Below are 13806 nucleotides of genomic sequence, written 5' to 3' on the forward strand. Positions count from 1 at the left end.
ATTAGTACTAAATAGCCAATGAGATTGTTTGTATGAAAACTGATAATAGTAATCCATCTCAGTATTTTACATTAATAATGAAATGAAAATGCATGGTTTTGTTATAATTTGAATTTAAATATGGGATACCTTCAATACATTATTTGTATCAAATTCTTGATATATTTCTAATCTTAACTTAATATTTCAAATGTTTTAAAGAGTTAAATTTATTAATCAAGCCAATTAATAAATGATACATTTCATATTCATAAGAGTTTAGGAATGAGTTGAATTTAGGTTCAGAATTACAGGTTAATGTACAGCAGGTTTTCAGATACTACAACAGTAACCGTAAACTGTAATCCACACCTAGTTCAAACAATACATTTACGCCATGAGTGATTATATACTACAGTGATTTCCAATGTAAAAGAATCATGGAGCTAAAGCTGTCTACACTATCAAACTAGTTTGACAAAAAAAAGTGTTATATGCCCAAATATGGTAGTGATATGCACAAATGTGGTAGTGATATGACATAATCCTGTCCATATATGGGCATATCACATAAAGTTTGATAGAGTTGACAGAGCTTAAGGGACAAAACACATAGCGATCTGTGTACAATATATAAACAACAAGTTATTCCAAACAAAATACACAATGAACAAACACCAATGGAAGAGAAACATTACATTTGACAGAACCAAAATCCACCCAATTTCCAAGGCAATAAATTAATACAAAAATTTCTATTTAAAAAATACTTTTTTGTACATCAACTTAAATCTGTTTACACTATCAAACTACTTTGACAAAAAGTGTGATGTGGCGAAATATGGTAGTATTATGACCAAATATGGTACTGATATGACAACCCGTGTATATTTTGTCAAAGTAATTAATTGATAGTGAAAACAGAGCTTTAGATTTATCTATTGAAGCACCAATCACATTGAGTTAGACTATAATACCATCTATGATTTTTAATAAAATAGCAAAAATGATCTAAACATATTTTCAAGAAATGTAAATCAGATCACCTGATACTCTATATCAACATAAGTATCAGATTATGTAATATAAAGTCATATGTATCACATATGACACAGTATTGTGTTAAGGTTATGTTTATGTGATACATATTGTATGTGACATGTATTAAGCTCTATACACTAACAAACTAGTTTGACCAAAAAGTGTGATGTGCCCAAATATAGTATAAATATAGTATGCCAAAATATGGTATTGATATGACATCATCATGTCCATATATGGTCACATCACATTTGTTTATCACATAAACTTTGATAGTGTAGACATAGCTTTACACGCTACTTTACAATCTTTAATTGGCTAATCAGATCTTATGCACAATTAGGAGGAAGTTTTCTCTTGGTTAAATTGAATGACTGGAAAACTTTCTAGCAAGTCTACACCCATTCTCAACAAAATTGTAAGTAATACAATTGACAATGGTACATACTTCATATTTATTATCTGTTATTATATAACACCTGAATAAATTTTTGTCATTTGATTGGACGATTGTGGGTCACATGGCATGAATAGCCTTAGGCTAGGCCTATCTTTTATTTGAATCAAATCAAATCTATTTAGATGTTATATAAAATGGCATTTGGTGAATGATCAAAAGTTATATATCAACTCGGCTTCACCTCATTCACTTCATGCTATTTGTACCAATATACTCATAAACATTCATTATTTGTATACTATAGCATTATATACATTTTAAAAGAAAATGGATTTATTTATGGGGCGTATAACAATAAACACAACATGGGCAAGATAGCTAGGGAATTGTGATACCAGCTCATACTAATTCTAGCATTTCATAATCCAATTGCCACAAATGTACATACCAAGAACCATATTTTCAAACTTACTATAAACAAATCTTTCTCTTCAAAAGTCAGGACATATGGATTTGAAATGTATGAATTTTTCACCAGAACACAAGACAAACAAATACCTTTATTCCCAGTTAGGACACTCCACAGATGGTGCTCCTGCCAGCCGCATCATAGTATAAAAATGCTAAGTCTATTCACATAGTTCATACTACCCCAACCTCAGCACGTCAGGAATTCTTACTTGAGGTGGGACTTCACTGACGAGACTTGACATGACAATAGTAAATGTTTTATGCAGAAACAGCTATTGTACTACACAACAAGAGTTCGTTTTCCGTGCCTAATAAAAGATAAACACATATATTTACTAATGACAAGTTAACGTGATAAATTGGCCTACAAGGAAATGAAGCAAATGTATTGAAATACAATGTGTGTGTTAAAATACAATGTATGTGTTAAAATACAATGTATGTGTTAAAATACAATGTATGTGTTAAAATACAATGTACTGTATGTGTTAAAATACAATATATGTGTTAAAATACAATGTATGTGTTAAAATACAATGAATGTGTTAAAATACAATGTATGTGTTAAAATACAATGTATTTGTTCAAATGCAATGTATGTGTTAAAATACAATGTATGTGTTAAATAACAATGTATGTGTTAAAATACAATGTATGTGTTAAAATACAATGTATGTGTTAAAATACAATGTATGTGTTAAATAACAATGTATTTGTTCAAATGCAATGTATTTGTTCAAATGCAATGTATTTGTTCAAATGCAATGTATGTGTTCAAATGCAATGTATGTGTTCAAATACAATGTATGTGTTCAAATACAATGTATGTGTTCAAATACAATGTATGTGTTCAAATACAATGTATGTGTTCAAATACAATGTATGTGTTAAAATACAATGTATGTGTTAAAATACAATGAATGTGTTCAAATGCAATGTATGTGTTCAAATACAATGTATGTGTTCAAATACAATGTATGTGTTCAAATTCAATGTATGTGTTCAAGTACAATGTATGTGTTCAAGTACAATGTATGTGTTCAAATACAATGTATGTGTTCCAATACAATGTTTGTGTTCAAATACAATGTATGTGTTCAAATACAATGTATGTGTTCAAATGCAATGTATGTGTTCAAATACAATGTATGTGTTCAAATACAATGTTTGTGTTCAAATACAATGTATTTGTTCAAATACAATGTATGTGTTCAAATGCAATGTATGTGTTCAAATGCAATGTATGTGTTCAAATTCAATGTATGTGTTCAAATTCAATGTATGTGTTCAAGTACAATGTATGTGTTCAAATACAATGTATGTGTTCAAATACAATGTTTGTGTTCAAATGCAATGTATGTGTTAAAATACAATGTATGTGTTCAAATACAATGTATGTGTTCAAATGCAATGTATGTGTTCAAATACAATGTATGTGTCCAAATGCAATGTATGTGTTCAAATACAATGTATGTGTTCAAATGCAATGTATGTGTCCAAATGCAATGTATGTGTTCAAATACAATGTATGTGTTCAAATGCAATGTATGTGTTCAAATACACTGTATGTGTTCAAATACAATGTATGTGTTCAAATACAATGTTTGTGTTCAAATACAATGTATATGTTCAAATGCAATGTATGTGTTCAAATACAATGTATGTGTTCAAATACAATGTATGTGTTCAATACAATGTATGTGTTAACATACAATGTATGTGTTCAAATACAATGTATGTGTTCAAATACAATGTATGTGTTCAAGTACAATGTATGTGTTCAAATATAATGTATGTGTTCAAATACAATGTTTGTGGTCAAATACAATGTATGTGTTCAAATGCAATGTATGTGTTCAAATACAATGTATGTGTTCAAATACAATGTTTGTGTTCAAATACAATGTATGTGTTCAAATGCAATGTATGTGTTCAAATACAATGTATGTGTTCAAATGCAATGTATGTGTTCAAATACAATGTATGTGTTCAAATACAATGTATGTGTTCAAATGCAATGTATGTGTTCAAATACAATGTATGTGTTCAAATGCAATGTATGTGTTCAAATACAATGTATGTACAGTATTCAAATGTACTTACGGTTTTGTAGAATGTTTTTGATTGTAAACTTAAATCATCAGATTTTGATACTAAATCATCTAGTTTTTCACCTCTCTGTAAAACTGCTTCTATAGTGCTGTGCTAAAAAACGTAAAATATAGGCAATACTGATAAATTCGGAGAAAATGTATTATGCAATGAGGAATTATATAAATCCAAGGGGCAATATTCGTTTGTCCGTTCTATGGGAAAGTGTCCCCTCAATGGTATTAAAGCAAGGAAGCACGTCCCAACATCCCTAGTGTTCAGTGTAATAAATTACCATTCCTAACATATACAGTATCATAGTCTACATGAACATTCTAGAATAAGATGTTTTGATTTAATAAACCATGTATAATTAATATATCAACAATCAGCAACATTCCAAAAGTATACTATTAATAGAAACTGTAATCCAATAGAGTAAGAAGTTTAAGGAATGATCTAGAAGGTTATGAACATATTGTATATAAGGGGAAATATGACAATTGTAAGGGGGAGAAGAATTTTTGATTGAAGCATTTATTTTGAAGAAGGTTAGATATTAGATTGTAAAAGTTATTGTGAAGCTGTTGTTTAAAGTGCTTACTGGATTGTTGAAAGTTGAAGATAAGTGAAATTAAAGCTTTGTTTTTGAGTTATTTTACAACTTTGTGGATTTTGTGTGTGTACTTTTATGTCACAAGGGAGTTCCTAAAGTATTTTCAACCGCTCGGAAACATACGTAAAGAGAGTTCGTGACATCAGTAACGTACCATTATGATTTTAGTTTCATCTAATTCTGCTTGTACCTTTGTCATTGCATCAGCTTCCCTTGGATTCTGAAATAAAATAATTTTTTTTAATGTTAAAAATAATAATTTAACTTTTCTTAATAATGTATCAATTGATCAAGTGAATGAGGTTTAAGCTTTTTATATATACTTTTTTTTTTAATTTTTCATTAAATCAAAATACAACAAATGTAACAAAAAATTCAATCAAGTAATAAAATAAGCGCTCAGAAACTAAATACTTGGCATTGAAGAACTCAGGATTTTAACAAGCTTTTGTAACATATCAATTTTCCTGAATATGTAATTTGTGGATGATAAATTTGGGACGATAACCTGAAAATTGTGGCTGGTATACTTAGCAAATGCTTTGTAGGCATTTTTTCTACAATACTCTGAAATCTGATAATACTAACCTGATATTTAGCTAAAAATTCATCTAATCCCGAAAAATCTGCGGAGTTTTCTGCCATTGTTGGCCATGATCCTGAAGGTACTTGTGTTGCAAATAAATCCAGTATTTTGGTTAGTAACGTAAACGCCACACGGTTAGGGTACTCCCGCTAGACTGTCATTACGTATGTATGCGTGACATAAGTAATCTGTGAACAGACATATTTGCAAAGTTAAAAAAGCGCACAGTAAGCAAGTTTTTATGGTCATTTAAAGTGGTGTTGAGCCTTGTCTACACTATCATACTTTATGTGACAAAAATATGTGATGTGTGTACCTATGGACATGATGATGTCGTTACACTACCACATTTGGACACATCACATTTTTTTGTCAAACTAGTTTTCTAATGTAGACAGAGCTTTACACTTTAATAATATACAGTACTACACTTGTGGAATCAAACAAGTGGAAAACACATGTTACTACGGGCAATATGTGTTACTACTGCAACCATTATTCTGGGAATACCCCTATTAAGTAAGAAAAAACTTGTTTGGGTCTAGAATGTGTACAGTGGTTGTACTGTATAATGGAGTCTTTTATTTCATAAATAAAATTGATATGGGTTTTTTAAGACAAACCATAAGCTTTTTTTGATTGAATCTGAAAAAAAAATAATAAGTAAGGTTTGCATTTAATTACTACTAACCTTGTTCTTTTACGGAGGTTCTGAGGCCAACTTGTGTTCTTTCAACAATAATCTGACTAGTGAATTGCATAAATTCTTGAACACTGCATGAATGAATGTAGGAAAGTTAATGGTATAATTAGATAAGATATATAGTAGGTCATTGAAATTCAAAATGTATTTTGGTCTTACCTTTTTCGTTGGAAATATCCAAAGGATGAGAGATCGTAGGCTGCCTTTAATGACAGTACCTTCACACCCTTATATAGAATAGTTAAAGAATACAGACGCATGGTCCTGTGAGTGTGTAGTAGCCTAGTTTCTCACAAAAACGGCTACTTCGTAGGCCTACGATCTGTATTGTTTTCCTCTTGACTTTGCCTCGTTTTTTTATATTTGCGTATATTTTTCCTGGAAGAAATGAAAATTTGTATTACTAGGCTAGTAGGCCTAGCTAGCTATAGTATTAGTAGGCTAGGCCTAGGCTATTATTAAAAATAAATAATAATTCAAAATACAGTATGACTAATAATGTATGTCCTATTGTGTCGTCTACATTTTCTAAAAGCTAAATTTAGGGCTACATTTCTGATCACACTCAGGTCATGCATGGATTACAGGTTATACTTTGGCCAGGCTAGGCGGCACAGCTCCGGCTGGTGACGGGGCAAGATACTTGATAGTAGGCCGGGCCGGCCGGGGAGTAACCAGACTTGCCCAGAGTTAGGCTAATCTAACAAGGGCCTAGTTTTCATTTTCTATAAACGGGGTTAGCTAAACAAGACTTAGGCCTATATAAAGTCATTCGTACTTTACCTTGGTGTAAGTGAATGTTATTAAATTGTTAATATTGTGATTACTACGTTAAATTTAGAACAGACGTCAGAAATTTACAATAAACACAACCACATCGACAAATTGCCTCGTTTTCGCAGTTCGATTGTTTTTGTGTGTTTACTCATCATAATAAACGGGCGCCACCATATTTTGTTTAAACTTTTTAAGTCTCCGTATATTTGACCTTCTAGACCTTTTTCTCTCGTTTTCAAATTCCCAAACAAACATTTATTTATTTTATATTATTATTAACTCGTATACGTAATTACTATCGTATCCATCATCCTTAATTGTACTCTGTACATTATCGGCTATTATAAATATAGGCCTACAGCTGGATAAATGAAAGGGCCAAAACAATTAATAGGCCTAATAATAAATTAAAGTACATAAACTAATACGAAATAAGGGAATTCCAACCATGCCACAAAAAAAAAAAACGAAGTTAAATATAAAATATGGAGGCTAAATTAATATGAAATCAATTAAATATAGTTAAATAATAATTTAATACCAGAATTCTGAATAAAAACAAACTGCAGATAATAATTATAATCCTATATGTTGTAGTTTAGGCCTACATTTATTTTTGAACAATTAGAACCGTATTTTTAGTCGCGTGGAGTTTGGTTCACTGTGTCGGTCGGTCGGTATGTCGGTCTGTCGGTCTGTCTGTCGGTCCGGTATCACTATGCGTTTTAGCACGCGACTTATGGCGCATGCGATTGTCATGATACGAAACCAAAATTAGCCGGCCTTCATCTTCACCAATTTATGATGTTATAGTTTCTATTATGTTATCATGTGATACTTACATAGCAACGTACAACAACAATTACACGAAATTAGATAGGCTTGATCGATCATTTTATTGTTTAAAATAATATTTAGTCCTTGTACTCTCCAATTACATTGCTAATGTTCAATATCACAATGTCAATATATCATTATTATTAATCAATAATTATTATATATTTTTTTTAATTATCGAATATCAAGGCTATATTTTATCAATATTTTTTTTGGGAAAGGTATCAACTGATCAAAAAAATCCACACATCGATTTCTGGAATTTTATCATTTGACTTGACCGATTTTGCATATTAATGCGCACGCGCGTGCGTGCAAGATCCATAATTAGACAATACACTTGTAAAATAATTGAATTTTTAATATTGTCGGTGTTATACCAATCCATGATCTGTATAATCATAGAAATCGATGAGAGACAATTAATTAAGAGTCAATGCTTGCTAGAATTATCCTCCGGCTGCGGCAATATTCAACTCAAGAAAATTAATTACATCGGAAGAAAGCAGACGATAATATTATAGACTATGCAACATTATTCCGCCAATCGCATTGCTTGCAGGGTTTGTTGACAAACCCATTAAGATTCACCGAATAGGCCTTTTTAAACTAATCATAATTCATCGGCATGAAAACCAAACGGCTTTATTTATAATGTAGCAACGATATTGGAAGATCGACCTGACGTATACATTCGTCGCGAACGAAATGTTGTTGGATGGAAACTAAATAATATGAATAAAGTGAGTATTTGCTTACTTCTTATTAACTAAACAATAAACAGATATTACTTAATAGTTCCTTTTCGTTGGGACATATGTCACTGGTTTCTTCAATTGGTAGGGTTTATGCCAACGCCAGTGAAGGGATGAAAACATCATAAACTATTATAGATACGGATGGAAGCTGTGCTAGAGATGATGCACCTCTCAATTTCAATTTTTAAATGCTTAAAGATGTATTTTCTCCCTGAAAAAATAAATCTTAACATTTTGTTGAATATGCAACCTAATAGTGGGCCACTTTGACCAAAAATTGGATTAAAAAAATGTATTTATTAAAAAAACAGCTGTATTTTAAAGCAAAAAATAGTCAAATTGGCTGTCAGCAGTCATTGGGTTTTTGGTTGAATTGGGCCATTTATTTTTTCATTTTATAAGTGAAAACGTTATTTTTTTTCCATTTTTTTTCTACGGAAGTGATTAACTTTATTAGAACTAGAAAATGGCCTATTCAAAGTCTGATTTTATTATTCTTTATTTTTCATGTTTTGGGGGGAATATAATTATGTTGAGTTAAAATGTAGGCCTACGTATGGTATACAAAATGCATCAATTGGTTTTAATATTTTCAAAACACATGAATCACAGTCTTCATGTGAAGACCCGCACAACAAAAGTAAAATCTAAATTTAGTTTTCTTTTCAATATTTCAGTTTAAACATTTGAATCAGGATCATTTAAATGTGATTATAATTGTTTGTTAAACCGTCATTAAAGCACGTAGTGACATTTGACCATCGTGCCAGTTTACAGAAATTGTTGCCTTTATACTGGAAAAATATGAGGTGAATAGATTTGAGACCAGCTTGAACTTACCAATTAAAAACAAAACAAGACATTACTATGAATTGCTGTTCATTAATATATTTGTGGATCACGCTGCTTATCTTTACCTCAGGGCCACCAAAAGGTAAATTTAAATCATTATTAGTTATTTTTATTATTTATTTTATCAGTGACAATTAAATAAATAAATGATGAAACAGGTAGAACGCGCAAGGGTATATTTATATTTACTTTGAATTTGATAAAGGTGTTTCTCTATACACTAATACTAGGCCTAAACATGTTAATGGTTAGGCCTATTTCCTGATGACAATAATTAAAGTCGAATATAGAATCTTATTTGACTTTTGAATAAGAGTAATTGAAAAAAATGTAAAATTATCTTGACCAAAAATATACGCGAAACCTATAGTCCCGTGTGGTTAGACATCTGCGGTTTCTCTCTTGGATAATGATAGAATGTCTTATTTCATTACACGCTTGCTTCGTTGGGAGGGGGAGATTTAAATTGACAGAGAACCTAGTGGTTAAGTACGGTATTAATATCTCAGATTTCTACTATTGTAGCATCAACAATAAAATGTTTTGACTGTGAGTACATATTGAAGCCGGGAGAGAACTATGACATCGAAACGGCAGAACCATGTTTCTGGTTGGAGGATCCAAAGACAAATACTTCACGCGAATGTCAACCACATGAAGATGCCTGCTATGTAAATATTATAATGCAAACTCTATTAAAAGGACACCTCGAAGCCTCGACAAGGTTCCATTAGAAGTGTCCCCTTAATAGGAGTTTGTCATAAGTTAAAATAGTACAGTGTATATTATAACCCTTGATCGTTCGTTTCACGGGAAAGTATAGTGAAAGAACAGTGTCCGTTCTTCGTTTCACGAGGAAGTTTCGACTATAGGCCTATTTATGCTAAAAATAAAATCCCTGAAAGAGCGAACTGACTTAAAACCAATAACAGGGTCTAAATATGGTAACCCAGAAAAGGTGCGTATGGTTTCCTAAAGGAGGGAATGACCGTTGGTTGCTGGATTTTATTGTTTCGCATTGGAATGATATGCAAAGTGGTCCATACCGTGTATGCATACAGGTGGGTATAGCCCTAGTACATTTTTATATTATTACCTTATTCAAATTTACCTTTTTAGATGTATGTAGTAAAAAGAAATAGCGTCATAACAACCTATCGTCGGAACTGCATTGAAAAAATAAAGTGCCTGGAAGGCTGTATTTACGAAGGCCTAGGATATCTTGATGAAAAGTGTACAACTTGCTGCAACACGACAGACTGCAACGATGTTATGGCGGGAAACACCACATGCGTAAACTTTAATCCACTGGTATTGGTCATCCTCACACTGCTAGCAATGATATTGATTTATGATAAATCCTAAAAGAAAATTAAAAATAGAAATGTATTGAGCTACTAAATATAGCATTTAGAATCAATGAGCCTTGGTTTTTGAAAAATAACATTTTGTCGATTGTGACCAAGCGGTTTTCAATATCTTAACTTGGTCTGTGTGTAGGATGCTACTCTCGATCTTCCATGTTATCCTGGATAAATGAGCTTCTGGACAACAAAAAATGGTGATCTGTTAAAATTACAAAAAAAAACTCTCATCAAGTACCTAATAATATGATTTAAAAAAAAGTAATACACGCTACCCAGTGGGACATCTAGAAATGTCATATGTGGTGGGGGTGATGCGGCGTAGCAAGGTATAAAACAATATTATTATTTTTCTAATATACGAAAAAACGAGGGACTTGCAAGTTATGCTCGTCATAGTGAAGGCCTCCATTGCTACTGAGAAGAATTCAATATTTTGACATTAATTATTTATCAGGAGTGAAGCAGCTCCATAAATTGTATTTACTAGATGGCACGCTCGCTTCGCTCGCGTACCATCTAGGTCGTGCCCACAGATGGTTCTCGAATACACAGTATTTCCAGCGAGAAAAAAATGGAGATTTCAAATGTACGTACCGCAGGACTATAATACATTGTCGTTTACAGAAACGAATAAATATACACAATGATTTATGTAGTCAACCAAAATTAGCACCCTGGGAATTACTTCCGAGAGAGAAACAAAATGAGTCAAATTTTTTTATTTGGACTCATTTAAACAAACCCAATTTGTGTTTTGTATGTAACATTAAGGGTTGAGGGATGGGGGAAGAAGATAGGTACAAAGAGGAAACATTTTAAAATATATTCTTATCCACTCAGTAACGAAATATTGTTTTTAATGTTTTATAGGCCTATAAATAATATACCACTAAATACAGTAAAACATTTACGATTTAATACGGTACTTTGTTAAAACTCTCACTGTCATAGTCGATTGAAATAGTAAAGTACATGTAACGATACACCACTACGACGTTTATATATTTTTAAATTATTAATTAATACAAACGTTGAGAAGCAACTGTCAGTAATAACGTTTATTTATTTGTATATTATATGTTTATAATCTAACAGTAGGGCCTACCCACACTCACAGTAATAAAGTTTATTTGTATATATTTTTATATTACATCTAACAGTACCAACACTCACAGTAAGAAATTTGCGATTCAAATTGCGATCAAAAGTGGTTAATACCTTAACAGTATTGTACAGCATTGCAATACTTTTTATGTTTATTCTCCAAGGGGGCCCATAAATCTAAATCTATACCTCTATGGTTAAACCAAATAATTTGGAATGTTTATTTGTATATTATATGTTTATAATCTAACAGTAGGGCCTACCCACACTCACAGTAATAAAGTTTATTTGTATATATTTTTATATTACATCTAACAGTACCAACACTCACAGTAAGAAATTTGCGATTCAAATTGCGATCAAAAGTGGTTTTAACCATTAAAATACCTTAACAGTATTGTACAGCCAGGGAACTCCCTGGTACAGCATTGCAATACTATTTATGTTTATTCTCCAAGGGGGCCCATAAATCTAAATCTATACCTGTATGGTTAAACCAAATAATTTGGAATGTTCCATTCATCACAAATCAATACATTTGTAAAAACGTATATTAAATGTATCAAAATAGTATTTTTTAAAGAAAATCAGCCTGTCTTCAACATTATGATGCTGTACTCGAACTGTTCAACCGGTTTTCAGCTATTAAAAACAATTATCGTAGGAGGAGATAGGAAAATGCGAAGCCTCCTCGCATTTTTGTGGCGGGTATTTTTCAAGATGGACATCCATTAGACAGTGTATACCACGATCGGAAAACACCCCTATTTGGGGCAAATCGTTGAACCTAAATTCGTTTTAATCGTCAATAACTAATTATCTAACTTAATTTAATTAGTAAACAGGGTTACATCAGGTGGTTAAAATCAGTACCGAAAGTACGAACCAACTTTATATACCATCGAGTAAAAATTCTAGAAGTAAGGCGCGATTTACCGAATTTTGCCCTTACGTAAATTTATATATAGATTACACTAGATATATAAGAATCCAAAGGTGTTGAATTGTATATAATATTGATTAAATATGCACGCGTCACTTGCATGTGAAAAGAAAAGATGGAGAACATGACCTTTGTTCTTAATTTTAATAATACAAAAGAATATACATATTATATGCCTTATATAGAGAACTTGTATATATTTCAATAATTTGTACAGCAAACTAAAATAAAAGTGGGACGAGCCCATAAAAGACACAAAAAAAACAATATTGATTTAATTAGTTAACGACTGCATTTCTAGTAGCATTATTGGAACAAAACAGACATGCCTATGAGATTTGTGGTACCTGTTCGAATGCCTCATTAGGAACAGCTCTGTGAGAATTGGGAGATACGATCTTGTAATGGGGCCGGATGAGTGGCAGTGGCGTAAACCAAGGGGCCCAGGAGCTTTACCCGTGGAAAAAACAGCATTGAAATATATCGAAAAGGGCTAAAAACGCCAGAAGCCTCCAGCATTGGATGGCCACTTGGGGTTCCTAATCCAGGGGTATAATTTTTGACACTTGAATCTACGTAAAACTGAATTTATATTTTTATTTTATTTGTTTAAGAAGATCGCGAGAAAGGCAAAACAAAAAATCTCTGGCCTATGTATGTCTGCGAAAATACTATTAATTATTATTTTGTCTAAATCTAATAATTAAGGGCGATCAATAATGGTGCGTGGTATTTCCGAAGAATAATTGTAATATTCACGACGATATTATTAAACTAGAAATACCGTATTCGATAATTAAATGACTGAGCAGCATTTAATGGACTTCATTTATTAAAGAAATTCATTTAAAAGCATTATGCGACGATAAAGTAGACTTAATAGCTGTTTTGAACCTTTGACATAAATAATGATAGTAATGTATGTCGCATCTTCATAATCAATAATTAAACAAAACGACGCAACACAAGCACGTGTTGCTTCTACGTTATCATTAAATAGGCCGATGGTCCAAACGTTTTTTATACTGTACAACATAACAATATATAGATATTTAATAATATGTAAAAAATGTATTTTATGAACCTTGGAATATAGTGAACAATGATGTCTTTGTTTTTAAATAACGTTATAGGCCTATTATTTTGTGATTCCAAACACAAAACAGACAAACGATACCGAGATTATTTAATTAAAAATAATATTTCATTTAATTTTTTTTATTTAAAAGTCTGATTTTATTAATCATTATTTTTCAGGTTTTTGGGGGACAATACAACTTT

General features: G+C 31.5%; 1 protein-coding gene and 1 long non-coding RNA gene across 2 annotated transcripts; one reads left to right on the forward strand and one right to left on the reverse strand.

Annotated features, from left to right (window-relative positions):
- Positions 1 to 6776, reverse strand: LOC140046155 (synaptobrevin homolog YKT6-like). Its single transcript, XM_072090702.1, is given in 8 exon segments — positions 1 to 2199; positions 3995 to 4096; positions 4753 to 4818; positions 5187 to 5328; positions 5330 to 5372; positions 5876 to 5958; positions 6047 to 6265; positions 6671 to 6776. Coding segments are annotated over 7 exon segments (573 nt in total). The 5' UTR covers positions 6148 to 6265; positions 6671 to 6776; the 3' UTR covers positions 1 to 2163.
- Positions 6777 to 8046: 1270 nt separating this feature from the next.
- On the forward strand, positions 8047 to 11356 carry LOC140046156 (uncharacterized). Its single transcript, XR_011844737.1, has 4 exons — positions 8047 to 8244; positions 8937 to 9193; positions 9637 to 9782; positions 10231 to 11356. It is a non-coding gene; the product is annotated as an uncharacterized lncRNA (long non-coding RNA).
- Positions 11357 to 13806: the final 2450 nt, after the last annotated feature.

Source organism: Antedon mediterranea, chromosome 4 (assembly GCF_964355755.1).
Source record: "Antedon mediterranea chromosome 4, ecAntMedi1.1, whole genome shotgun sequence".
NCBI lineage: Eukaryota > Metazoa > Echinodermata > Crinoidea > Comatulida > Antedonidae > Antedon > Antedon mediterranea.